At 43.3% G+C, this 26262-nt stretch overlaps 1 protein-coding gene across 1 annotated transcript; it reads right to left on the bottom strand.

Annotated features, from left to right (window-relative positions):
• Positions 1-1202: 1202 nt before the first annotated feature.
• Positions 1203-26262, bottom strand: LOC141148619 (nmrA-like family domain-containing protein 1). Its single transcript, XM_073636227.1, has 5 exons — positions 26096-26262; positions 4897-5135; positions 3486-3735; positions 1740-1930; positions 1203-1434 (listed from the first exon to the last, which is right to left on the bottom strand). The coding sequence occupies exons 1-5, from the start codon at positions 26133-26135 to the stop codon at positions 1255-1257; spliced, it is 900 nt and encodes a 299-aa protein (XP_073492328.1). The 5' UTR covers positions 26136-26262; the 3' UTR covers positions 1203-1254.

Here is a 26262-nt window from a genome sequence, read left to right as displayed (position 1 = left end):
GGGTCGGTGCGCCGCCGGTGGTAAAACGCTGCTATTTTTAGAGGTGTTTTACCGTCCTTTTTGCGGCGCTATTCAGTCACTAGCAGGGTGCTTTTAACCCACGCTAGCAGCCGAAAAAGGGTTAAAACCACCCGCAAAGCGCCGCTGTAGTGGCACTGCCCATTGGGCAGGGGCGCTTTAGGAGCGGTGTATACACACCGCTCCTAATGCGTCTCAAAGATGCGGCTGGCAGGACTTTTTTGAGCGTCCTGACAGCGCACTGCTCCAGTGTGAAAGCCCTCAGGCATTATACACTCCTGACCCCTGCACCATGTGTGTTACACCCTCCTGACCCCCGCACCCTACATGTTACACGCTCCTGTTCCCTGCACTCTATGCATTATGCACTCCTGACCTTTGCATACTGTGGTTTACATACTCTTGAACCCTGCACTCTTTACACACTCTTGACCAATAGCAGAGTAGTTTCAGTTTTTTTTAACCACACCCCTTCTTGCTGTTACTGCAAATCTGCCATGCCCACAATTGCTCTACCTGTGGCACAGAAGCATTATGTCATCGCACCTTGTCTGCCTCTTGTTCCAAACATTCTGACCAATTGTTTCAGGGTGTGTTAAAAAATGGGGGTGTGACTACAAATGGGTTGTTGTTTTATGGGTGTGGTTAAAAGTGGGCATGGTCAGTAAGACATTTCTGGATTTAATTTGAAAAATCTTGTAACCTTAGTGCAGGAGCTTCCCGTAAAAAAGACCAATAACTGGTGCTCCCTCTACTTGTGCAGGGTGATTGGCCTTGTCTCTGCCCCTTCTTCAGGAAGCCTACAGTGGGTTGGGCCTAATGGGTCCCTCCCGCAGCTCTGCTCTCTGCACAGGCTATGTACAGAACAGTGATGATACTATTACTACTTCTACAAAGTAATAACTGAGTTTGCAAAATCATTTGAGGCTTAGCTTGGTTTGTAGCTATTAAGAAATATATTTAAATAAAAAATTTTGTGCCTGGATTTTAACTCTAAAATGTTTGTGGACTATTAGAGGACAGTAAAATGTTTTATAGGTTTTACATGTCTCAGACATGTTCAGGGCATCTGAGGTCCATCAGAGGATGCCGTGGTGGAGCTAATGACTGATGGCGAAAACAATAAATTATGAGTGATATGAACAGCAACACCACAACAATTTTACTCATATAAAGTAGAGCAGTTTATGATAAAGAAAAAAGTTTTAATGCTGATATATATTAGGTAATGACATGTTACAAGTCTTTAAAAGTGTCCTTCTTGGAAACCATAAACTGTTTAAAGGTTTTCAGGTCTGGGTTCAGTTTGTGGGTCAACTCCACATTGCGATCAGGTCTCATATGGTAGAATCTAAACATATTTGCCATCTCATCTGCTCCTGGAAAGCCGAGTTTTTCATATGCCTCAGGGGTGATCTATGTGGACAACAAAAGAGAAGATTTTTCAACACTAAAAAGTATGTTTTTTTGGTCAATTTAATTTTTTATGAAAAATGTGTTACAAATCCTTCTCTTCTCCTCCTCTGGATATTTGATGCCAAGACAAGAACTATTGAACTAAATGCCTTGTTAGCACTAAAGGAGAATTTACCAGGTGCCAATGTTCTGTGGCAATAAATGGACTGATTTCAGTTTATGAAATGTGAAGGTTTCTGCCTCTAAGGATGATGACAGCACCGCTAGAAACAAGTAGATGGTCAATGGAATATAACCAGCCTCACCTTGGAGTCTACAATGGTCTTTCCGGTCACCTCAGAGAAGATCTCTGCGTATTGTTGAACAGTTAGCTTATCTGCACTCAAGCCGATATTCTTCCCGATGTATTCTGAGGAATTCTGTAGGATACTGTGGACAATTGGGCCGAGATCTGCGACAGATATTCCATCCATTGGAACAGCTCCCATGGGAAGAACTAAAGGGGAGTTAAGGATAGAACAATGAGAAATTTAAAGTAAAATGGAACCGTTCAAATTCGCATTTAAACAAATGCAGGGTCACCACTAGCTTTCTGATTCTCTCTAATGGCTACATTCGGTCTGTAATGGCTCAACCCCTTGTTGTTTTGGGCCTTCGACTGCACCACACACAGCCTACAGGTAAAGAGAACAATGGAAGCCATGGTCCTATCAACGCAGATAGCATTTAGACCATTGTGCTACAACACAATGGTTCAAATGCAAGCTGCTTTGATAGGACCATGACTACCTATTGTTCTCTGTAAGGGCAGTGTGGTGCTATGGTACCACAATCCAAGTGCTTTCTACATTTATGGGACCATGTCTGCCTATTGTTTTCTATAGGGGTGCTTCAACACAACGGTCCAAATCCTATGTGCTTTGATTGGACTATGACTGTCTATTATTTATAGGGGGAGTGTGGTGCAGCCACAGCATGAACGCAACCCCCCAATACACGGGTGTTTGTTTGCTTGAGATATGGCATTGGGTTTGTAATCTAGAACCAGACATAGAAATGGGGTACGTGGCGCTACCTAATGGCTAAGGGCAAACAGACATATGTGAGGGGAGTGAGAGGACTGCACCGTAAGTGTGTGAACCCTAAGCCGTGCACAATTCATAAACCCTAACCTGGGATAAAGTGTCAGTACTTCATATATTGATGTGTCTGTGGAGTGTATGTGGGTGTGACAATAGGAAACATATATACCCTGTAAATCGTGTAAGTGAACTGCCGTGCAGGATGTCCCCTGTATATGGTAGCCACAGAGCACGACCTATAATTGTGTGATATATGTATATGCACAAAAAAGTGAATAAGTGGCATGTAGGTCCCAGCAACTACATAACCAAATAAGTATGAGACATAATTACACAATAAAACAAATAGTGAGTGCCTGGTAGTATTACATCCAACTACCAAAATAGCACAGTGAAAATAAATATATGCAGGGGCCATCCTGCACGGCAGTTGACTTACCCGATTTACAGGGTGTATATGTTTCCTATTGTCACACCCACATACACGCCACAGACACATCAATATATGAGGTACTGACACTTTATCCCAGGTTGGGGTTTATGAATTGTGCACTGCTGGGGTTCACACACTTACGGTGCAGTCCTCTCACTCCCCCCACATACATCTATTTGCCCTTAGCCATTAGGTAGCGCCACATACCCCATTTCTTTGTCTGGCTCTTCATTATTTAGAGTACCCCTAGGGGAGCCCTATTAGGTGAGGCAGCAAACCTATCTCTCTACCCCTATCCTAAGCGCAGTTGTTTTAATTATAAACGTGGGTTTGTAATCTAATTGGATGGATTTTGTCTTTTGTGGCTCTTGGGTTCTGTTTCTCACTGATGTCCTTTCTTAGTGCCTCCACCATGGCACCCATCAAACTGCATGCCCCACTATGTGCCCACCTTGCCTTCATAAATGGCTCCATGAATGTACAAGCATTTATGAATGTATAACTGTAACTACACAATACTCTCAATGAAACCTTACCCAACTGATATGTCTTGCCATCTGGGCATTTCTTCGGTCTGCAGCTAGTCAGGTAGTTCTCGAAGTAAAAGGCGAGTCTTGTGCTGGTCATGGGTACTTTAATCTGCCTAAAATATTCCTCCACTTCTCCTTTACCATCAAAGTGAAGAACCTTCAGCTTGCCTCCGGTCAATTTGTGGACATTTTCCAGACCACTAAAGACTACGTGCTTTAGGCCCTGCAGTTTGCAGATGTCTGCGATCCGTTTTCCCTGCAACACAAGAAACCACATAGCAACTTTTGTAGGCAGGGCCTCATTAGGAATTACAAAGCCTTTGAGAGTAGGAGCAATATTGTATTGGGTAAGAAAACAGCCTCTGTCCTCAGTCATAGGAACCTCATCAAGTCCTGGCCAATATTAACATACTGCAGTAGACTCTTTTTTTTAACTTGTTGCAGTCAACCCTATTGGACATTTTCTTCAGTAGCACAATACTAGAAGCTGCTAGAATGGTTGAATTAACCAGGGCAATGTTTTAGTAGAATTTTTTTACATTCATATTTCACCAACAGATGGCAGCACTGATATGGGACAAGCTCAGTTAAAGTAATATCATTACAATGAATGTATTTTTGCTACTCTGTATTAAAAGGAAACCTGTGATGAACCATCATCCATGCAATTTAAGCAACATGCTGTGATTGACTTCCTGGCAGCAGATGGTGTTGCACCAATTAAGTGCTTGCTGGTAGACAACCAGTCAAAAACAGTTTGAATGTTAGGGGGACACATTTGCACTATGGGGTTGATTTACTAAAGGCAAATCCACTTTGCACCACAAGTGCACTGCAAGTACACTTGAAAGTGCAGTCACTGTACATCTGAGGGGAAGCTCTGAAATGAGGGGAAGCTCTGCTGATTTTATCATCCAATCATTTACAAGCAAAAATGCTGTTTTTTTATTTCCCTTGCATGTCCCCCTCAGATTTACAGCAACTGCACTTCCAAGTGCACTTCCATTGCAAAGTGGATTTGCCTTTCGTAAATAACCCCCTATGTAGAAACAGTTGTCAATGGTTATTCTGCATCTGTTCATAGATGCAGCTTACTGTATTTAAAATACAGTATATAAGATGTCAAGCCAGCCCTTTACCTTCTCTAGCATTCGCTCCAGCTATGGACTGAGCTTCATTCAAGCCAGGTGCTTATTAAAGGTTTTTCTAACACATGTAGCAAACCTATTACTCGGTGAGCTTTCTACCAGCCCTGATGAAGAAGAGTACTTCTAAAACGTGTAGGCTTGTTTTAGTTGCACAAATAAAGAAATAGATGGATTCTTAAGAAATACATTGGTTCCTCTGATTTATTCCAATTTTGGGCACCCCTTTTACCCCTTGCATATAAAAAAAAGTCACTAATAGCAGTTATTACCTGTTCAAATTCTTTCTCCTTACTAAAGTGATCAAAGAAGTTGGTGACCACAAAAGCTCCATAAGCTCCACTGAATGCCGACTTAAGGCTCTTCTCGTCATTCATATCTGCAGCTACTACCTCTGCGCCAGCCTCCTTCAGCTTTACAGCAGCTGGTTTGCTGACATCACGCGTCACCGCCCTGACTGCATACGAGCTGTCCAGCAGAAGAGCCTTGACCACTGAACCACCTTGTGCTCCTGCAAGAAGGGCATCAAACAGGTATACATATGAAGGTCTGAGGAGTGTGAAAGTGGACCTTGTAAAACTCACAAATGACCTACTAACTGCAAAACCAAGGGACACTATTCTGTACTCCAACTTCTGGACCTTTCAGCTGCCTTTGATACGGTTGACCACCCCCTCCTCCTCAAAAAACTTTACTCCCTTGGTCTCCGTGACTGTGCTCTTCAGTGGCTCTCATCCTACCTATCTCAACGCACCTTCAGTGTCACTTACAATTCTACTTCCTCCACTCCTCTTCCCTTCTCCATCGGGGTCCCCCAAGGTTCTGTTCTTGGACCTCTTTTATTTTCAATCTACACCTCTTCCCTGGGTCAGCTGATAACCTCTCACGGCTTTCAATATCATTTCTACACTAACGACACACAAATCTATCTCTCCACCCCTCAACTCACGCCATCAGTCTCCTCACGCATCACTAACTTACTAACAGACATATCTGTATGGATGTCACACCACTTCCTCAAACTCAACTTGTCCAAAACCGAGCTTATAATATTTCCTCCCCAACGTGCCTCTTCTCCTGACTTCTCTCTCAAGAGCAATGGCACAACCATCCACCCACCCCCACATGTCAGCGTGCTAGGTGTTATCCTGGACTCTGAACTCTCCTTTCGGCGCCACATCCAATCACTTTCTAAAGCTTGCCGACTCAAACTCCGCAACATCTCTAAATAAAGTCCCTTTCTAACCAAGGAAACCACAAAGCTCCTGATTCACTCCCTGGTTATCTCACGCCTTGACTACTGCAACTCCCTCCTCATTGGCTTACCTTTAAATAGACTATCTTCCCTTCAGTCCATCATGAATGCTGCTGCCAGACTCATCCACCTTACAAACCGCTCAGTGTCTGTTACCCCTCTCTGCCAATCCCTCCATTTGCTACCACTTGCCCAACGAATTAAATTCAAAAGACTAACAATAAGTTACAAGGCCATCCACAACTCTGCCCCCAGCTACATCACTAGCCTAGTCTCAAAATACCAACCTAATCGCCCTCTTCATTCCTCCCAAGACCTCCTGCTCTCTAGCTCCCTCATCACCTCCTCCCATATCCGCCTCCAGGACTTCTCCCGAGCCTCACCCATCCTCTGGAATTCGCTACCCCAATCTGTCAGACTGTCTCCAAATTTATCCACTTTTAGGCGATCCCTTAAAACTTTCCTCCTCAGAGAAGCCTATCCTGCCTCCATCTAACAACTGCACTATTTTCTCCATTAGCTCATCCCCCACAGCTATTACCCTTTTGTATAACTTGACCCTCCCTCCTAGATTGTAAGCTCTAAAGAGCAGGGTCTTCTGATTCCCCCCTGTATTGAATTGTATTGTAATTGTACTGTCTGCCCTAATGTTGTAAAGCACTGCGTAAACTTTCGGCGCTATATAAATCCTGTATAATAATAATATTAATAATAATAATAACTACGGTATACATGTCTTCATGAATACATTCCAGACATTTCACGATATACAAAAAAATAATTTTCAAGACTTGTAAAGTGATTGGTATTGGTATGGGAGCTGCCATTGATGAACACTTCTTTTAGAATGTTAGCTCCCTGAGAGTGGGATCTCACTTACCCTCTAGATGTGGAGAACTGTAGTAAAATCTGGTCTAGAATTAAATACTCCTTTTAATACATCCATTTTGGAAATGGCATAGAAGGTTCTCTTTTGGTGGTTTCAGAGTTCATTCTAACCCAATCTACCATGGCAGATGTTTTGTAAGGTGTGGTCTACGTGGAGAGGAGTTACATACATGGTGCAAAGATGGTCCTTCAGCATGCAGTTCCTTTACTTATACCAACAGAAATTAGCTATATATTTGTTCCTGGCTGCTAAACAAGTGATACGAGACACTGGTTGATGAAAACGTATCCAGTATTTTGATTGAATCACAGTCTAAATTTCTTAAAATACGGAAACCATGGCCTACTTACACCTTTCCATATTTTAACCTCCCTTAGCCTGAAATACATATTAGCCTACTCATTAGGCTCCAGGTCCCAGATCCGAGGGGAATATCATCCTATGTATCATCTCCTGAACCCAACCTCCTGATGGTCTCTGACCCCTTCCCTCATCTCTAGCCCCTGATCGCCTTCCTTACTCTTCCATCCCCCAGGATTTCTCTAGTTCCTCTATCTTACCAGTTTTTTTCTATAGCCCCCCCACCCTACATTCTTATGCTTGGACAGGCCCATATAATAGTGTGAACTAACCTATGGTTTTCAGCTCATGAGAGGCCCTTAACCACTTGACAACTGGGCACTTAAACCCCCTTCCTAACCAGACCAATTTTCAGCTTTTGGTGCTCTCACATTTTGAATGACAATTACTCAGTCATGCAACACTGTATCTTTATGAAATTTTTGTCCTTTTTTTCACACAAATAGAGCTTTCTTTTGGTGGTATTTAATCACTGCTGGGTTCTTTATTTTTTGCGCCGTAAAAGAAAAAAGACCGAAAAATCTGTAAAAAAAATACATTTTTCTTCATTTCTGTTATAATATTTTGCAAATTAGTAATTTTTCTTCATATATTTTGGCCAAAATTTATACCGCTACATATCTTTGGTAAAAATAACCCAAATCGGTGGATATTATTTGGTCTTTTTGAAAGTTATAGAGTCCAAAAGCTATGGTGCGCATATCTGAAAATTGATCACACCTGAATTACTGACGGCCTATCTAATTTCTTGAGACCCTAACATGCCAGAAAAGTACAAATACCCCCCAAATGACCCCTTTTTGGAAAGAAGACATTCCAAGGTATTTAGAAAGATGCATGGTGAGTTTTTTGAAGTTGTCATTTTTTCCCACAATTCTTTGCAAAATCAAGGTTTTTTTTTTACTTTTTTTTTTTCCACAAAATTGTCATATTAGCAGGGTATTTCTCACAGACCGCATATGCATACCACAAATTACACCCCAAAACACATTCTGCTATTACTCCCGAGTATGGTGATACCACATGTGTGAGACTTTTACACAGCGTGGCCACATACAGAGGCCCAACATGCAGGGGAGCACCTTCAGGCGTTCTGGAGCACCCAGGCCAATTCTGACATTTCTCTCCTACATGTAAAAATCATCATTTATTAGCTAGAAAATTACTTAGAACCCCAAAACATTATATATGTTTTTTTAGCAAAGACCCTAGAGAATACAATGGCGGTCGTTGCAACTTTTTATCTCGCACGGTATTTGCGCAGCAATTTTTTTAACGCTTTTTTTTGGGAAAAAATATGTTTTGTGCTTTACAAAAACCAAAACAGTAAAGTTAGCCCAATGTTTTTGCATAATGTGAAAGATGAAGTTACGCCGAGTAAATAGATACCCAACATGTCACCCTTCAAAATTGCACGCGCTTGTGGAATGGCGCCAAACTTTGCTACTCAAAAATCCCCATAGGCGACGCTTTAAAATTTTTTACTGGTTACATGTTTTGAGTTACAGAGGAGGTCTAGGGCCAAAATTATTGCTCTCGCTCTACCGATCGCAGCGATACCTCACATGTGTGGTTTGAACACCGTTTTCATATGTGGGCGGGACTTACGTATGCGTTCGCTTCTGCATGCGAGCACACAGGGACAGGGGCGCTTTAAAATTTTTTTTTTTTTTTTTTATTGTTCATTTTACTTTATTTATTTTAGTTTGATGCTTTTTTCCCAAAAAAAAAAATTTTTGACCACTTTTATTCCTATTACAAGGAATATAAACATCCTTGTAATAGGAATATGGCATGACAGGTCCTCTTTACAGTGAGATATGGGGTCAATAAGACCCCACATCTCACCTCTAGGCTGGGAAGCCTGAAATTAAAAAAAAATGAAAAAAAAAAGATCCTGGCTTCGATCGTAGCGGTGAGTCGGTAGAAGCACCGCAAGGCGGCGGGAAGGGGGGACGTCCCCTCTCGCCTCCCGTAAGAACAATCAAGCAGTGGAACAGCTGCTATGATCATTCTCATGGTTTAGGGAATCGCCGGCTGAAAAAGCTGATATCTGAATGATGCCTGTAGCTGCAACCATCATTCAGATATCTCCGCACAAAGTCAAGGACGTTGTATGACGGTCGGTGGGCAGGAAGTGGTTAAAACGCTTTTTTTTTTTTTAACACAAAGTTGTCCATTTATACAATATTTCTACCACATAACATGTACATACCAAAAATGACACCCCAAAATAGATTCTCCCGCTCCTCCTGAGTACGGCGATACCCCATGTGTGAGACTTCCACAGCCTGGCCACATGCCACATACAGAGGCCGAGTACAGCTGAGCATGGCTCAGCATGGCAGGGTATGGCGGGGTATTGTGGAGTATGGCGGGGTATTGCGGAGTATGGCGGGGTATTGCGGGGTATGGCGGAGTATGGCAGGGTATTGCGGGGTATGGCGGAGTATGGCGGGGTATGGCAGAGTATGGCGGGGTATGGCAGAGTATGGCGGAGTATGGCGGAGTATGGCGGGGTATGGCGGAGTATGGCGGGGTATGGCGGGGTATGGCGGAGTATGGCGGGGTATGGCGGGGTATGGCGGAGTATGGCGGGGTATGGCGGGGGCATGGCAGAGTATGGCGGGGGGCATTGCAGAGTATGGCGGGGGCATTGCAGAGTATTGTGGGGGCATTGCAGAGTATTGCACAGCATTGCAGAGTATTGTGGGGGCATTGCAGAGTATTGCACAGCATTGCAGAGTATTGTGGGGGTATTGCAGAGTATTGTGGGCGGGACTTACGTATGCGTTCGCTTCTGCATGCGAGCACACAGGGACAGGGGCGCTTTAAAATTTTTTTTTTTTTTTTTATTGTTCATTTTACTTTATTTATTTTAGTTTGATGCTTTTTTCCCAAAAAAAAAAATTTTTGACCACTTTTATTCCTATTACAAGGAATATAAACATCCTTGTAATAGGAATATGGCATGACAGGTCCTCTTTACAGTGAGATATGGGGTCAATAAGACCCCACATCTCACCTCTAGGCTGGGAAGCCTGAAATTAAAAAAAAATGAAAAAAAAAAGATCCTGGCTTCGATCGTAGCGGTGAGTCGGTAGAAGCACCGCAAGGCGGCGGGAAGGGGGGACGTCCCCTCTCGCCTCCCGTAAGAACAATCAAGCAGTGGAACAGCTGCTATGATCATTCTCATGGTTTAGGGAATCGCCGGCTGAAAAAGCTGATATCTGAATGATGCCTGTAGCTGCAACCATCATTCAGATATCTCCGCACAAAGTCAAGGACGTTGTATGACGGTCGGTGGGCAGGAAGTGGTTAAAACGCTTTTTTTTTTTTAACACAAAGTTGTCCATTTATACAATATTTCTACCACATAACATGTACATACCAAAAATGACACCCCAAAATAGATTCTCCCGCTCCTCCTGAGTACGGCGATACCCCATGTGTGAGACTTCCACAGCCTGGCCACATGCCACATACAGAGGCCGAGTACAGCTGAGCATGGCTCAGCATGGCAGGGTATGGCGGGGTATTGTGGAGTATGGCGGGGTATTGCGGAGTATGGCGGGGTATTGCGGGGTATGGCGGAGTATGGCAGGGTATTGCGGGGTATGGCGGAGTATGGCGGGGTATGGCAGAGTATGGCGGGGTATGGCAGAGTATGGCGGAGTATGGCGGAGTATGGCGGGGTATGGCGGAGTATGGCGGGGTATGGCGGGGTATGGCGGAGTATGGCGGGGTATGGCGGGGTATGGCGGAGTATGGCGGGGTATGGCGGGGGCATGGCAGAGTATGGCGGGGGGCATTGCAGAGTATGGCGGGGGCATTGCAGAGTATTGTGGGGGCATTGCAGAGTATTGCACAGCATTGCAGAGTATTGTGGGGGCATTGCAGAGTATTGCACAGCATTGCAGAGTATTGTGGGGGTATTGCAGAGTATTGTGGGGGTATTGCAGAGTATTGTGGGGGCATTGCAGAGTATTGTGGGGGCATTGCAGAGTATTGTGGGGGTATTGCAGAGTATTGTGGGGGTATTGCAGAGTATTGCACAGCATTGCAGAGTATTGTGGGGGTATTGCAGAGTATTGTGGGGGTATTGCAGAGTATTGTGGGGGCATTGCAGAGTATTGTGGGGGCATTGCAGAGTATTGTGGGGGTATTGCAGAGTATTGTGGGGGTATTGCAGAGTATTGCACAGCATTGCAGAGTATTGTGGGGGTATTGCAGAGTATTGTGGGGGTATTGCAGAGTATTGTGGGGGTATTGCAGAGTATTGCACAGCATTGCAGAGTATTGTGCTGGTATTGCAGAGTATTGCACAGCATTAGTAGTGAGGGATGGCTGAGCATGGATGGATGGATGTCTCTGTGCAGCGCTGTGGGCACTACACATCCAGCCCACAGCGCTGCAGACATCCATCCATCCCCCTCCCCGCTCACTGTGTACCGATCGGTACACAGGAGGGGAGGAGAGGAACCGGCGTCATCAGATGACGCCGGTCTGTTTACATGTGATCGCGCCGTCATTTGACGGCTCGATCACATGGTAAACGGCCGCGATCAGCGGCCATTTACCGGGATCCGTGATGCGCCGGGTCCCCTGGACCCGGCGGTCACGGATGTGTTCGGGTGCGCGCCCCAGGGGGCGCGCCCCAGGGGAATTCTGGGAGGACGTCATAGTACGTCCACCCAGAGTTATCCAACCGCTCTGCAGCCGTCATTCGGCTATGGGCCGGTTGGTAAGTGGTTAAATTGTCACTAAACCAACATCATAAAAAACTATCAACACATGCTGTATTACATGCTGTTCATACTCAGGCACTATGGGATTTGCCTTTGTATTCTGCAAAAAACCTAGTTGATCCTGCTGCTCTCTATCTCCCTCTTCTGTTCATGATCCCAATTCAGCTAGGGATTTTGCAGAGCAGTGTTGGCAGCTCTGCACATGCTCAGTTTTCAGTGAGTTTCTATGCTGAGCATTTCCTCCCTATCACATCTAAGCAGCCCATGTGACTATAGAGTCACACATGTGGGTGTACACACAGCAGTATATGACAGCCCACTCCATCCCTCCTCCTCCATACCCACTTACCAGCTAAATACAATGGGGGCGGGATATTACATGTAGATTAATGGAGGCTTCACCTCCCTCTTATTCTAAGACACAAACTGGAGGGGCGACTGCGGCGCCTATTACATCGGCAAAACAAAGCAAGAACTTTGGCGACGAATATCTAAACACATGTACAGCATGGAAATTGGGAATAGATATCTCCCAATCGGGAGACATGTCGTTTTCGAACATAACTATAAGGTGCCTAATGTAACCTTTACAGTACTCCATAAAGCACAGATACCAGACAGGGGAGGTGACTGGAATAAGGTCCTGCTCCAGAAAGAGCAAAAATGGATCTTCCAGTTACAGGCCACATCACCCCCCGGACTCAATGAATCAATTTATTTTGCCCCTTTTCTGCGAGGCTTCTCCTCAAGCAAAACACATTAAATATGTTCGTATTGTGGTTAAAATTATACATTATTATTTTTTTTTTATTATCTCTTGTTCTGGCATAGTTTATTTGTTTGGTTGTACCTATATTCCATTTTCTTTCCCCCATGTAGTTGTATATAAATGTGTTTCTATTTTGGATAAACGTTTATTTCCTCCACTGTATCCATTTTTGACTGATATGTAATATTAACATATTTTCATCTTGTACTATGAATAGACTATGCTGAAGACAATCTATGGACTCTTTGAATATATTCCAAATAGCTCTCAGCTCCAAAAAACTTCCATTCCATACAAATAGATTGTGGGCCGCTGCAGGTGTTTACATTTTCTGCCTTCGGATAGAAAATGACAATTTAAAGCACGCTGTGGTTCCCACACTGTGTCTCAGGTATACTTTTTTTATATTTGTTAATTTACTATTGTCTTGTAACCCTCATCTTTCCCCCATCTAGGTCCCGATCCGGGTTCCCGGCCTTGCCACCTCCCTTTTTGGGAGAGTTGGCCTTGCCACTGTTTCTTCCTGGCAGGGCAGACAGGTGTAGGGCCCTGTGCCTATCTACACGTCCACTAGAGGGCTGGACTGTCTAGGACAAGACCTCCCTCTGCCAGTGGCATTCCGGATCCTTCTGGACGCCTTGCCCGCACACGCATGACGTCACGGCGCCATGCATTTGTGGCGGAAATGACAGCGACGCTGGGACAGCTTGTCTTCCGGAACGCCGGTTGAACTACACATGGAGTGCTGACATCGTCAGCACCGTCCCTGTATAGGTAAGTAGGGTGGGGGTGGCTGACGTGCACCTGCGGCCTCTGTCATCAATAATTGGTGTCCAATCCTTGGTACTTAAGGTGAGCAGTTCCTTGTGGGATCCCTCATTTGATCCCCACTGCTCCAGCAGGAAGTCCACCCACACAGGGGCACCTCTGTGATAGGTAACTTCATTATTTCTTCATACTTCATACATTCTTTGAATATCTGATAGTAACCAAATACTTTTAATAATTTCCTTTCAGATCTGGCACTTTTTTGCTTACAATACCTATACTCTGCGCAACCCTAAAAGACTGCTTTCTCCTTATTGGTGTGTTGCTCATACGTTTTGCACCTCCCAGGTAAACAACCTTGGGTTTTATTCACCTCTTTTTGGCATTTCTTGTTTCCTTTGCACTGCAGTCATCACTTTGTCACCTTTTTACCCTTTCACTTATTTTATCTTCACTTTTCACTTGGCTAATTCACCCCTCACCTTTTCTCTCCACTTATATTTTTCCTTCATCCATTCGTGTTGGTTTTCTTTCCACTATTTCGCTCACCATTCACTTCCTTTTTGTTTTTGTTTTCATTTTGAGTCCACCTCCACTTTCAGCAGCGTTCACTTTGCACATTCATTTCCCAATCCCCCTTTATCTTTTCTTTCTGATTATGTCTTGCCTTCTCCTTTTCCTTCTTTTTCTTGATTTTTTTCTTTTTTCCTCTCCTTGTTGTTTCCCTTCCCTTTTTTCCTCTTGTTTTTTCCCCTCACTTCTCTCCCTTCCCTGTTTCTTCCCTTCCATCCCCCTCCTTCCTCCCACCCATTCCCCACAGGTCAATATGTGTTTCACTCCCCTCAACATCTTTTTTCTCCTTTTATTCCCCTTTTCCTTCTTTTCTTATCTACACCATTTTTGCTTTCTTTTCCTGGGTATACTTGGATACATGTTTTTATTTCTTGACTATTAAGCACATATAATTTTATTTGCTGTGGCAATTAGGCATAAATGAAGCCCGGAGCAAAAGTAATAAAATGCAATGGGCGCAGGGCGGGCATGACAGTGTTAACAGGGGGAACATAGTAGGGAGATGTTATGTAAAAGATGCTGGGATTGGTTGGGGTTGAAGGAATGGGTGGAGCAGAGTTAGCTTAGCAGTGGGAGAGATCCCTCCCCAGCTCAGTTTGTTAGGAGGAGCGAGCTTCCCACCCTCCCTCCCTGAAGTTTGGTGAGTATGGTGTCAAGATTAATTCATCTGTTTACATTCCACAGTGCGCGAATGTCGTGGCAGCAGCGTGGTGTTGGTCTTTGCAGGTGAAGGATTAAACCCCAGATATGAAGAGTTCGGGACCCATCGGTAGTATGAGGCCCGTTTGTTGGTATTCCAGCTAACAGGGGTTTTAGCTGGAATTGGTTATTGGGTGCACTGCGGTCAATTGGTTGTTGTCTCCGAGCTAGCATGTCAGCCGGAGGCCTATTTTTTAGTTAAGGTACCGCAGTGCCGGAGTGGATCAAGTGGCAAGATTGGTGGGTTTTTCCCTGCAAAGACCAATGGGAGTATTTAACAGATGGGGGTGGTTTATTTCAGGTGTTTTCATACAGTTATGTTAATTTATGTTAATTCTATTTGATTGGTTATTATTATTATTATTATTAATAAAGGAATTGGCTGCTACAGTCAATTATTTACTCCAGATTGGTGTGGTCTCAATTTCTGGGGAAAAGAAGGTGTAGGGGTTGTAGCAATCTTTCGCTTGGTGGGTTAATAACTATAAGGGGTATATGGGATACATCTGTTATACAATAGTCATGGCCCAAACCTGGTAAAAATGATGATCATTACCATCTAACTTATTCAAGCATACATATTTAGAATTAAATTACAATTATATTCCTTTATAAGCACTAATTAGTGTCATTGCTTGATGTCCAGATCGCACGTGCCGCTAGCCCACACGCCCCTTGCCAACTACAGGGCATTCCACAAGTGTAATCCACCGTAAGTTGCGCAGTTGTGCTCGGCATTTTCCCCTGGGGTGCTGACAGGCCGGGGGGATTTGGGCCGGGGCTGGATGGTGGAGGTCCTTTGAAAGCCTCAGATTCAGGAGAAATGGCTATACACACGTGATTGGTAATTATGCTTCAAATTGTTTTTGCATCTTTATATCTATTACACATAACTTTGCATAATTGCATTGATACAATTTTTATGCATGTAAACTTTTTCTACAGAGCATACATATCCTCTGAAGAAGACCCAATGGGGTCGAAACGCGTCAGAACTATCCAAGCGCTTGATTAATTGTACAATTTGTGTGTAGTTTTACATGTGCTCCTGCGCTTTTAAATATCTCCAATATGTTTCAATAAAATTATTCTTTTTAAATTGAGTGTCACCCCTATACATTGCCTGCTGCCTAGAAAACCCCTTCCTCCTGGGGGAGAATTCCCGTTTTTCTCCTCCATACCCACTTACCAGCTAAATACAATGGGGGCGGGATATTACATGTAGATTAATGGAGGCTTCACCTCCCTATTATTCTAAGACACAGACTGGAGGGGCATGACACAGCCTGTGACTGGCAGAAATCCGCCCACACCATGTTATTGCCAAAAAATAATAAAGATTTGATTTCAAATATATATTTGCATGCCAATTTAAAACAGATTAGTTATATTATTTATTTTTAATCTGTATTCCAAAGGCTGTTTTTTTTTAAATTTTATTTTGAACATGGACTAGAAGCTCCCCCTGCTTATGTTTCCCTGCAGACAGGTTGGGAAAGATCTGGATCATGTAACACTTGTATATCGATTAGGAAAAGGGTACTTAGATTTTTTTATTTTTTCGTAAAATAATTACAGGGCCATCATCCACATAGAGAAATAGAAGGGACAGCCGCACTGGCTATTGAACTTCCTTTTTCTCGGCTCATCTTACCTCTTTGACAACACCACGTTCATAATTGTTGGCCAACATTTGTGTGACCGTGTGTATGCAAGACAAGTTGGAGCCAACAAAATTCAAACAAAATTCCACGGTTTTGTTGTCGGAAAGTCCGATCGTGTGTACAAGGCATTATACTTTTCTCAGGGCAGTGTCAATTTATAAGCAGTTCATGAGCTCCAGCCAATGACTTTGCCTTGGCCGAGATGATGCCATCCGGCTGCTGCAGGCAGGAGGAAGCATTTTATCAGTCTCCTCTCCCCTAGTGCTCAGACAGCAACATTGTAACTTTGTGGCAATCAAGCTCACTTCTATTCAGACCCCCGCAGGCTGCTCACACTGACAAGTGACCTACGATATGGGGCACACTGACCAACGATATATGGTAAAAAAGAAAATTGCAAGTCATGTATGTGCACAAATTTGGAGGAGTGGTCTACTGTAAAGCTGGCCATACACTAGTAAAATCTTATTCAAAATGTTTTATTTTAAAAACATTTGTTCCATTTTCTAATCATTAGTGGGTTCAAAGCAATATCCATTTTTACCATAATGACGAGAAAAAAAATTTGTAGCAGCAGGATAAAACCATTTTTCCTTAACTAACAAATTTCTAACAGTGTATGTCGTTTTTTTTGTTTGGGAAATCTATTTGATCCAAAATTGAATGTTAAAAGCAAAGTCATTGAATGTACTGAGAATTTAATTATACATTTTTAAAGGGTAATTTGTTCAAAAATCTACAAGTGTATGGTCAGCCTTAGTGGCATACAAAGTTTGTGGCCAAAATGCCAAGTTATTAAAGCAAAGTATATCTTAAGCCTCATACACACGATCAGACTTTGTACAAACTTTCCAGTGGATTTTTGTACAAAGGGCGTTGACCGTAAACTAATTAAGCATACACACGGCAGGACTTTTTCGGCAACAAACACGAACGTAGTGATGTTTCAACGTACTGAAGACACATCAAAAAGAGGACGTTCAATTCTCCGGCGCCACCCTTTGGTCAACTTCTGTATTGTTGTCTGATCTTTTGCATTGTCCGATGGTTTTGTGTACACGCGATCGGACTTTGCTCCATCGGACTTTTGTTGCCGGAAAGTTTGTCCATTCGCACAGCCAACAAAAGCCCGATGAAAACCGAAAAAGTTTGTCCGATGAATCATACACACGGTCGGATGTTGCCTTACAACAGATTATTTGCATGCTAGTTGTCAAAGTCCGATCGTGTGTACGGGCCTTTAGAAAAACATGGAGGCTGCCATTACTGGCCTCCATGATGGCCTTCCATGCTTTTTGATCTGGAACAAATATGCAATATCCTATTCTGGGCAACCAGTCATTATTCTACAAATGACTTTGTCTATGAAATTGGGAGAAGATGTAACTGAGAGCCAGGTAATTTTCAGCATATATTGGTCAGGTATAGCCTGACAAATAACATTTTTAAAAGGAGGTTAGAATTGGTAGCATATTTTCCACAGTGTTGTGGCATCAGTAAACTGAAATCTGATTTGCTGCTCTATCTTTAAGTGAAACTGTTGTTTTTTTTTTTGGGGGGGGGGGGGGCAATGTGGTCCTCATTCCTTGAGGCCTTTAGAGGTTTAAAAGTTTCATGCAGTTTCACAGAAATTAAGTTTCACTCTTTTTCAATCTGCAGTTTTCATTTATTAAAATGTATCCTGTATTTACCCGTTTCTCTCAAGTTGAATCTCGCCTTGATAACATATTCATGCCAACTGACTAGTGTCTTCACTAATAGTCACAACACATTTCTAAAAATTTACAGCCCATGGCCATACCTCCCAACTTTTTGAAGTGGGACGGAGGGACATCTATTAGCAAAAGTATGCAGGCATAGGACACACCCCCTGCCACGCCCCCTAAAGGGGAATTCTACAAAAAAATGATTGGTTAAACCCACAAGTGTCTTTTTTTTTACCACTACTATTCCTTTATGTTGGCTTTTGAAATTTACAACTGCGGCAATTTAGAAATTGAATGAAAGGTTTGGCAATGGAAAGTTTTTTCAAAGATAAATATTGCATTTTATAAACTTCTATATAGATTAGACCAAAATGAGGGACAAATGAGGAGGAAAGAAGGACAGAGGGACTTTGTTTCAAATCAGGAACAGTCCCTCGAAATCAGGGACAGTTGGGAGCTATGCCATAGCCCACCTATTGACACCCAATGATCCCCTTGGCGGGTCTGGCTTCCCTGTTGGCCAGACACCCCTGTCATACCCTTCTCTCCTCTCTCCCTTGCCTTTTTTCTACTCTTCTCCAGCCCTCCTCCTTCTCCTTTATCTTTCCTATTTTTCTTTTCTTCCTTTCCACTACCTTTTAACACTTGATCCCCTGATCATGTACTAATGCCATGTTGGTTACAAAGGTTAACTCATCAATTTGGCCTCATGGCTCATATTTGTTTTCTCTTAGGCCCCTTTCACCTGTGGTGGAATCTATTCAAGCAGATCCACCTGCTCAGGAAAGGGGGGGGGGGATTTCTGTCTGCTGATGACAGGTGGATGACAGGTCCGTGTCTGCTCTGCATAGCACAGAGCTGGCTTTCCTCTATGGGATGGTCAGATGGAAATGGACTGCATGTCCATTAACATCCGATGTCGAACGTATCCCCATGTCTGCATTTAGCATGCCAGATCGGATGCCAGCGGGTGACATCCGCCGCCTCGTAAAGAACAATGGGTGGTCCGAGCTACCTGAAAAATTGGCAGGCGGACCTGATTGGTCTGCTGGAGTGAAAGGGGCCCAACTCACCATACTGATTGTTTATAATCAACTGTACACAAAGTATAAACAACAAATGTACTGCAGTTTATATCTCATTTGATGTAACTATTAGGGCCCATTCACAACAGAAACTGAACATAACTGTGCGTTTTTGACTGCATGTTTACATGTATTTGAAATGCACTTGCTACGCACTTGACTCCATTTTGCATGTGTTCTGTGCTGCATTTAGCAGTGCATCTGCAGTGCATTTTTCTATACCTTTTTGGCCTTTGCTTTCTTGACTTAAAGGGGCGCAGTATGGTGTGGGTGCGGTACATTTGTAGCATGTTTGTAGTGCATCCCCTGCAATTGCGGTGCAGAAAAATGCAGCATGCTATACTTTTTTTTTTTTAACTGCACTGGACTGCATTGCTATGATGTGAACTATGCCCATAGAGTTACCTTGATTTTGGGCGGTCTATGAAGTTGGAATGCAGTTCAAAATGCAGCCAACTGCGTTCTGCGTGAAAGGACCCCAACTCTGCTTATTTCATATTTGGTCAGTTTGTGGGCATCTGTATACTCCATTTGTATCCCTTTTTTTTACAAAATTCAACATATTGAAAAAATGGTCTTATGATCCTGCTATGAAAGCCCCTTGTGTGGGCAATTCCTGTAAACCCCACTCCTGTACTGTCACCCTTTCATGTGCTCCCATTGTGAAAACTACAACCGCCTACGCCGCCACACATTGTGCAGCCAAGGTCATCAGTTGACACAATCAGGAAGCCAGTCCATTGCAATGATGTACGGTATCTCACAATAAAATGTGAGTACACCCCTCACATTTTTGTAAATATTTTATTATATCTTTTCATGTGACAACACTCTAGAAATTACACTTTGCTACAATGTAAAGTAGTGTGTATACTATTTCTCTGGAGATGTGGAATCGGGGACTGCATTCCTGGTTTGGTAGATGCAATCTTTTAAAGATGAGTATCCTACCCAAGTACTTATTTTTACTTAAAACCTTACCAATTAAGATACCATCCCAGTATTTTAAACAGGTCCATTCTTTAGTTATCAGATTTATATGGGCACATAAGAGACCACGCATTCCCAGATCCAAACTATCTCTATCTAAACATGGAGGTATCGCACTCCCCGATGTACTTAAATACTATCAGGCTGTACTTCTGGGGCGACTCATAGACTGGATTCGCCACTCAACGGATAAACTCTGGGTTCGGATTGAGCAAGCTCAAACTGACGTTTTACTGAAAGGGGCACCATGGTGCTATGATAATCTCTCGTCTTATTTAAAGTTACACCCTCTGACAGGCCCCACAGTACGTACCTGCTCACAAGTCTCCGGAGAGGTTAGGCCGACAATTATCCACATTTGAAGAGTGCTGCTCGAACAAAGGGACTTTGACGCAAACACTCTCAAGGATGTATGGTCTACTGATTACCCCTCCGGAACAACCATATCTATCTTGGATAGAGAGATGGAAGAGAGAGATGAAATTAAGTTCACAATTAGTCAAAGACAAAAAATGATTAGACTCTCGCTGAAATCATCTGTCTGATCCAGGAGACTAATAACAAAATATTTACGCGGTGGTACCATACTCCACAGATGCTACATAAATTTTACCCTGAAATGCCAGCTTGCTGTTGGAGATGTCTGGAGGAGAGAGGTACGATGCTACACTTTTTTTGGTCCTGTCCAAAGATAATACCATATTGGAGGGAAGTACGTAACATTATTCGACGTTAATTCTCACTGAATGTATATTGAGGGCCATGAATGATCTGATTTCTATTTTTGGACTATTGTTTTTGTTCCTTAAATATATCTGTTAAACTGTTGTGAGAACCTAGACTCGCCTTTGATGGTTAAGAAATAAAATATTTGAAAAAAAAGTAGTGAGTGTAAAGCTTGTATAACAGTATAAATTTGATGTCCCCTCAAAATAACTCAACACACAGCCATTAATGTCTAAACCGCTGGCAACAAAAGTGAGTACACCCCTAAGTGAGAATGTCCAAATTGGGCCCAAAGTGTCAATATTTTGTGTGGCCACCATTATTTTCCAGCACTGCCTTAACCCTCTTGAGCATGGAGTTCACCAGAGCTTCACAGGTTGCCACAGGAGTCCTCTTCCACTCCTCTATGATGACACCACGGACCTTCCGTTTGAGGATGCCCCACAGATGCTCAATAATGTTTAGGTCTGGAGACATGCTTGGCCAGTCCATCACCTTTACCCTCAGCTTCTTTAGCAAGGCAGGGGTCATCTTGGAGGTGTGTTTGGGGTCGTTATGTTGGAATACTGTCCTGCGGCCCAGTCTCTGAAGGGAGGGGACCATGCTCTGCTTTAGTATGTCACAGTACATGTTGGCATTCATGGTTCCCTCAATGAACTGTAGCTCCCCAGTGCAGGCAGCACTCATGCAGCCCCAGACTATGACACTCCCACCACCATGCTTGACTGTAGGCAACTTGTCTTTGTACTCACCTGGTTGCCGCCACACACACTTGACACCATCTGAACCAAATAAGTTTATCTTGGTCTCATCAGACCACAGGACATGGTTCCAGTAATCCATGTCTTTAGTCTGCTTGTCTTCAGCAAACTGTTTGTGGGCTTTCTTGTGCATCATCTTTAGAAGAGGCTTCCTTCTGGGATGACAGCCATGCAGACCAATTTGATGCAGTGTGCGGTGTATGGTCTGAGCACTGACAGGCTGACCCCCCACCCCTTCACCCTCTGCAGCAATGCTGGCAGCAATCATACGTCTATTTCCCAAAGACAACCTCTGGATATGACGCTGAGCACGTGCACTCAACTTCTTTGGTCGACCATGGCAAGGCCTGTTCTGAGTGGAACCTGTCCTGTTAAGCCGCCGTATGGTCTTGGCCACCGTGCTGCAGCTCAGTTTCAGGGTCTTGGCAATCTTCTTATAGTCTAGGCCATCTTTATGTAGAGCAACAATTCTTTTTTTCAGATCCTCAGAGAGCTCTTTGCCATGAGGTGCGTTGAACTTCCAGTGACCAGTATAAGTGAGTGAGAGCAATAATACACCAAATTTAACACACCTGCTCCCCATTCACACCTGAGATCTTGTAACACTAACGAGTCACATGACACCGGGGAGGGAGAATAGCTAATTGAACCCAATTTGGACATTTTCAATTAGGGGTGTACTCACTTTTGTTGCCAGCGGTTTAGACATTATTATTATTATTATTATTAAGGATTTATATAGCGCCAACAGTTTACGCAGCGCTTTACAATATAACATTAAATACATTGTAGCAAAGTGTCATTTCTTCAGTGTTGTCACATGTAAAGATATAATAAATGTTTACAAAAATGTGAGGGGGTACTCACTTTTGTGGGATACTGTATATAGGATATGGTCATGTAGATAAACAGCAATGCAGAGATGCAAGAAAAGATTTTTAAAAATGTGAAACCAGAAATATATTCTTAAAAAAAAATCCAGTCTATCAGGCTTAAAGTAGAACTATAGGCAAATTTTTTATTTTATTGTTTGCTTTGGATAGAGTAAGGCCCCTTTTACACATGTAGACCGTTTGTTGCATCAGTTCAGTCACGTTTTTTCTTCAGTTTTTTTATATCCATTTCCAATGCAAAAATAGACCATTTGTCTACATTTGTTTTTCGTCTGTTTTTTTTTTTTAACAGAACAAAAATAGGGCCTTTATCCGTTCAAAACACAGATGTTGACGAATGCGTATGTAAACGGGTGTAAATAGATGATCATCTGTTTGCATCCGTTTATTCCAGAGATGCATTAATGTCCATTTTTCATCCGTCGACGGATGGATGAAAAACGGACAAATGGTCTGCATGTGTCAAAGAAGCATGAGGGAGGGTGATAACCCCTGTTATATTTTTTTTTTCCCCATCTGTGTCCCATTGCAGAGGTTTACCTTCACTTCCTGTCCCAGAGCCAAACAGGAAGTGAGAGGAAATTCCTGCAAAGAGAATTTCTTGGGGATCCCCACGCCACCAGAACTAATGCCCCCATTGGAAGACTTTTCCTCTATTACATTTCTGGGGACAACCCAAAATTTGGGATTTTACTTTTAACCGGTTCAATACAGGGCAATTTCACCCCCTTCCTTCCCGGCCAATTTTTAGTTTACAGCGCTGTCGCACTTTAAACGTCAATTGCGCGGTCGTGCGACGTTGTACCCAAAAAAAATTGACGTCCTTTTTTCACCACAAATAGAGCTTTCTTTTGGTGGTATTTGATCGCCTCTGCGGTTTTTATTTTTTGCGCTATAAACAAAAGAAGAGCGACAATTTTGAAAAAAAACACAATATTTTTTACTTTTTGCAGATAATAAATATCCCAATTTTTTTTAAAAAAAACAAATTTTTTCCTCAGTTTCGGCCGATACGTATTCTTCTACATATTTTTGGTAAAAAAAAACCGCAATAAGCGTATATTGATTGGTTTGCGCAAAAGTTATAGCGTCTACAAAATAGGGGATAGATTTATGGCATTTTTTAAAAAAAAAATGTATTTATTTTTTTAGCGGCGATCGCAATTTTTTTTCGTGACTGCGACATTATGGCGGACACATCGGACACTTTTGACACATTTTTGGGACCATTCACATTTATACAGCGATCAATGCTATAATTGCATTGATTACTGTGTAAATGTGACAGGCAGTGAAGGGGTTAACCACTAGGGGGCGGGGAGGGGTTAATATGTTTCCTAGGGAGTGATTACTAACTGAAGGGGGAGGGGACGCTCAAGGGGAGGAGACCGATCAGTGTTCCTCGTTCTGGGAACACAGATCGCTCTCCTCAGAGCTGACAGGCTGTGGATCTGTGTGTTTACACACACAGATCCACATGCCGGCCCGGTTAACGGGCAATCGCGGGTGCCCGGCGGACATCGCGGCCGCCAGGCACACGCACCGGGTCCCGAGCAACGCGGCGGGCGCGCGCGCTCCCGGCGGCGCGCGAGCGCCCCCTAGGCGGCCGGGAATCCCAGGACGTCATATGATGTCCACCCAGGATGGGAGATCCCATCTGTGGACGTCATATGACAATACGCCGGTACTGAAGTGGTTAATGATAATAGTAAATAGCAGTGGGGTGGCTATTGAGGCTGGAGCCCCGAATCTGCCCAGGGCCGGCCCCACAGTGATAGTGCCCCAGGCTGTCTGACACAGCGCTTCCCGCACAGCCGCGGCACTCTCACTGACTACTTTGCACTTGATGGTTCACTGACAGCCAGAGAAGAGAGATGAGTATGAGAGTGAGCCTCCTCCCTTGCTCCACCCATATCATCGAGTCGGGAGGATCTATCTCACACAGTGCTCCTGAGCAGGTAAGTACAGACCAAGGGGGAGGGGGGAAACTCTGTATACCCAGCCTCTCCCCTCTCTGTATACTCTAGCATAGCTCCCAACTGTCCCTGATTTCGAGGGACTGTCCCTGATTTAGAGCAATGTCCCTCTGTCCCTCTTTCCTCCTCATTTGTCCCTCATTTTGGTCTGATCTATATAGTTGTATGTAAAATGCACTTTTTTAAGTGTTTCCCAGTGCTAAACCTTTTCATCCAATTTCTAAATTGCTGCATTTGTACATTTTAAAATCCAATATAAAGGAATAGTAGTGGTAAAAAAAACTCCTTGTGGATTTAAGTAACATTTTTCTTGTTATTTCTCCTTTAAGGGGGTGTGACAGGGGGCGTGTCCTATGCCTACATACTTTTGTTAGTAGGTGTCCCTCATTCCCATCTCAAAATGTTGGGAGGTATCCTCTAGCCTCTCTGTATACCTAGTCACTCTCCTTTCCGTATTCCCAGCCTCTCTGTATACACTAGCCCAGTGATTCTCAACTAGGGTTCCTCCAGAGGTTGGTAGGGGTTCCTTCAGCATTGGGCAATTTCTGCCTCTCAAATAAGTTCCCACTGACACCATTGATCTTTTTAACTATCTGTAAGGACGTAATTCTTCCCAATGACCACAAGTGTAAGGACCATGCTTCCTACTGGCCATCACACTAATGTATCCTGAGTTGTAGATTTCTAATTTTTTAGCAGGGGTTCCCTAACACCAGAGAACTATTTCAAGGGTTCCTCTGTGTTGAAAAGGTTGAGAAAGGCTGCACTAGCCTGTCTTCTATATACTCCATGAAAAAGGCATCTTTATTAGCAAAAAATTGGTAAAAATCCAAAAAACAGTCACATCAGGGATCAAGGCTAATGTGTTTCACATCAAAAAATGCTTACTCACAACTATGAGTAAGCAGCTTTTGATGTGAAACGCGTTAGCCTTAATCCCTGTTATATCCACTCTTTAATGTGACTGTTTTTTGGATTTTTACCAATTTTTTGCTAATAAAGATGCCTTTTTCATGGAGTGTGGCAGTCCAGGATTTCCTTCCTTTTTCTACACGATTGTGCAGAGCCAGCACCTGAGAGTTTGTAGTAGGGCGGGAGCACTTGTTCAAGTGTTGAAGCTTTGTGAGCGGCATTTCTCTCTCACCTGTCTTCTATATACACTAGCCTCTCTGTATGTAACAATCTGCATCTTGTGGCAGGTAACATTACAAGCTCTCTGGTGACCCTAATGTAAGGGGGGGGCTTTCTGTGGACCCTGATGTAATGAGGGGAGGCTTTGGGTACCCTAATTTAATGATAATATATAATGTTACACACACACATTATATACATTTGTATGCCCGCCCAAGCATATGACTTTACTTCTCTGCTATGGGCTCTAGCCCCAGATCTTTTCTAGACCTAGCAATGCCCCTGGTATATAGGACAAATAGAAAGGGTGAATCTCCCTAATGGGGTCACAGACCGCAATAAAAACTGGCAGGGGTCCTAATCCATCTACACTCTATCCAGATCTAAAAAAAAGTTTTGCCTTTAGTTATACTTTAAGCAAACTAAGCATAATTCAGTTATGGTTTATTTCTTTCATCTCAGATGTTCTTCCTCTTACCTGTGGCTCCTAGGACAGTGATAAGTTTCTTGCTAGCCATGACGGAGGTGGATGATCTTCTTATAAGTCTACAGAGGTGGATGGTTTTCTTAGAAGTCTAGAAGTCTAGATGGTTTTCTTAGAAAGAGGGGGACTTCTTTATAGTAATGTGCTTTGCGTCCAATGAC

The sequence above is a fragment of the Aquarana catesbeiana genome, linkage group LG06 (assembly GCF_042186555.1).
Source record: "Aquarana catesbeiana isolate 2022-GZ linkage group LG06, ASM4218655v1, whole genome shotgun sequence".
NCBI lineage: Eukaryota > Metazoa > Chordata > Amphibia > Anura > Ranidae > Aquarana > Aquarana catesbeiana.
This window is presented reverse-complemented; position numbering and strand designations above follow the sequence as displayed.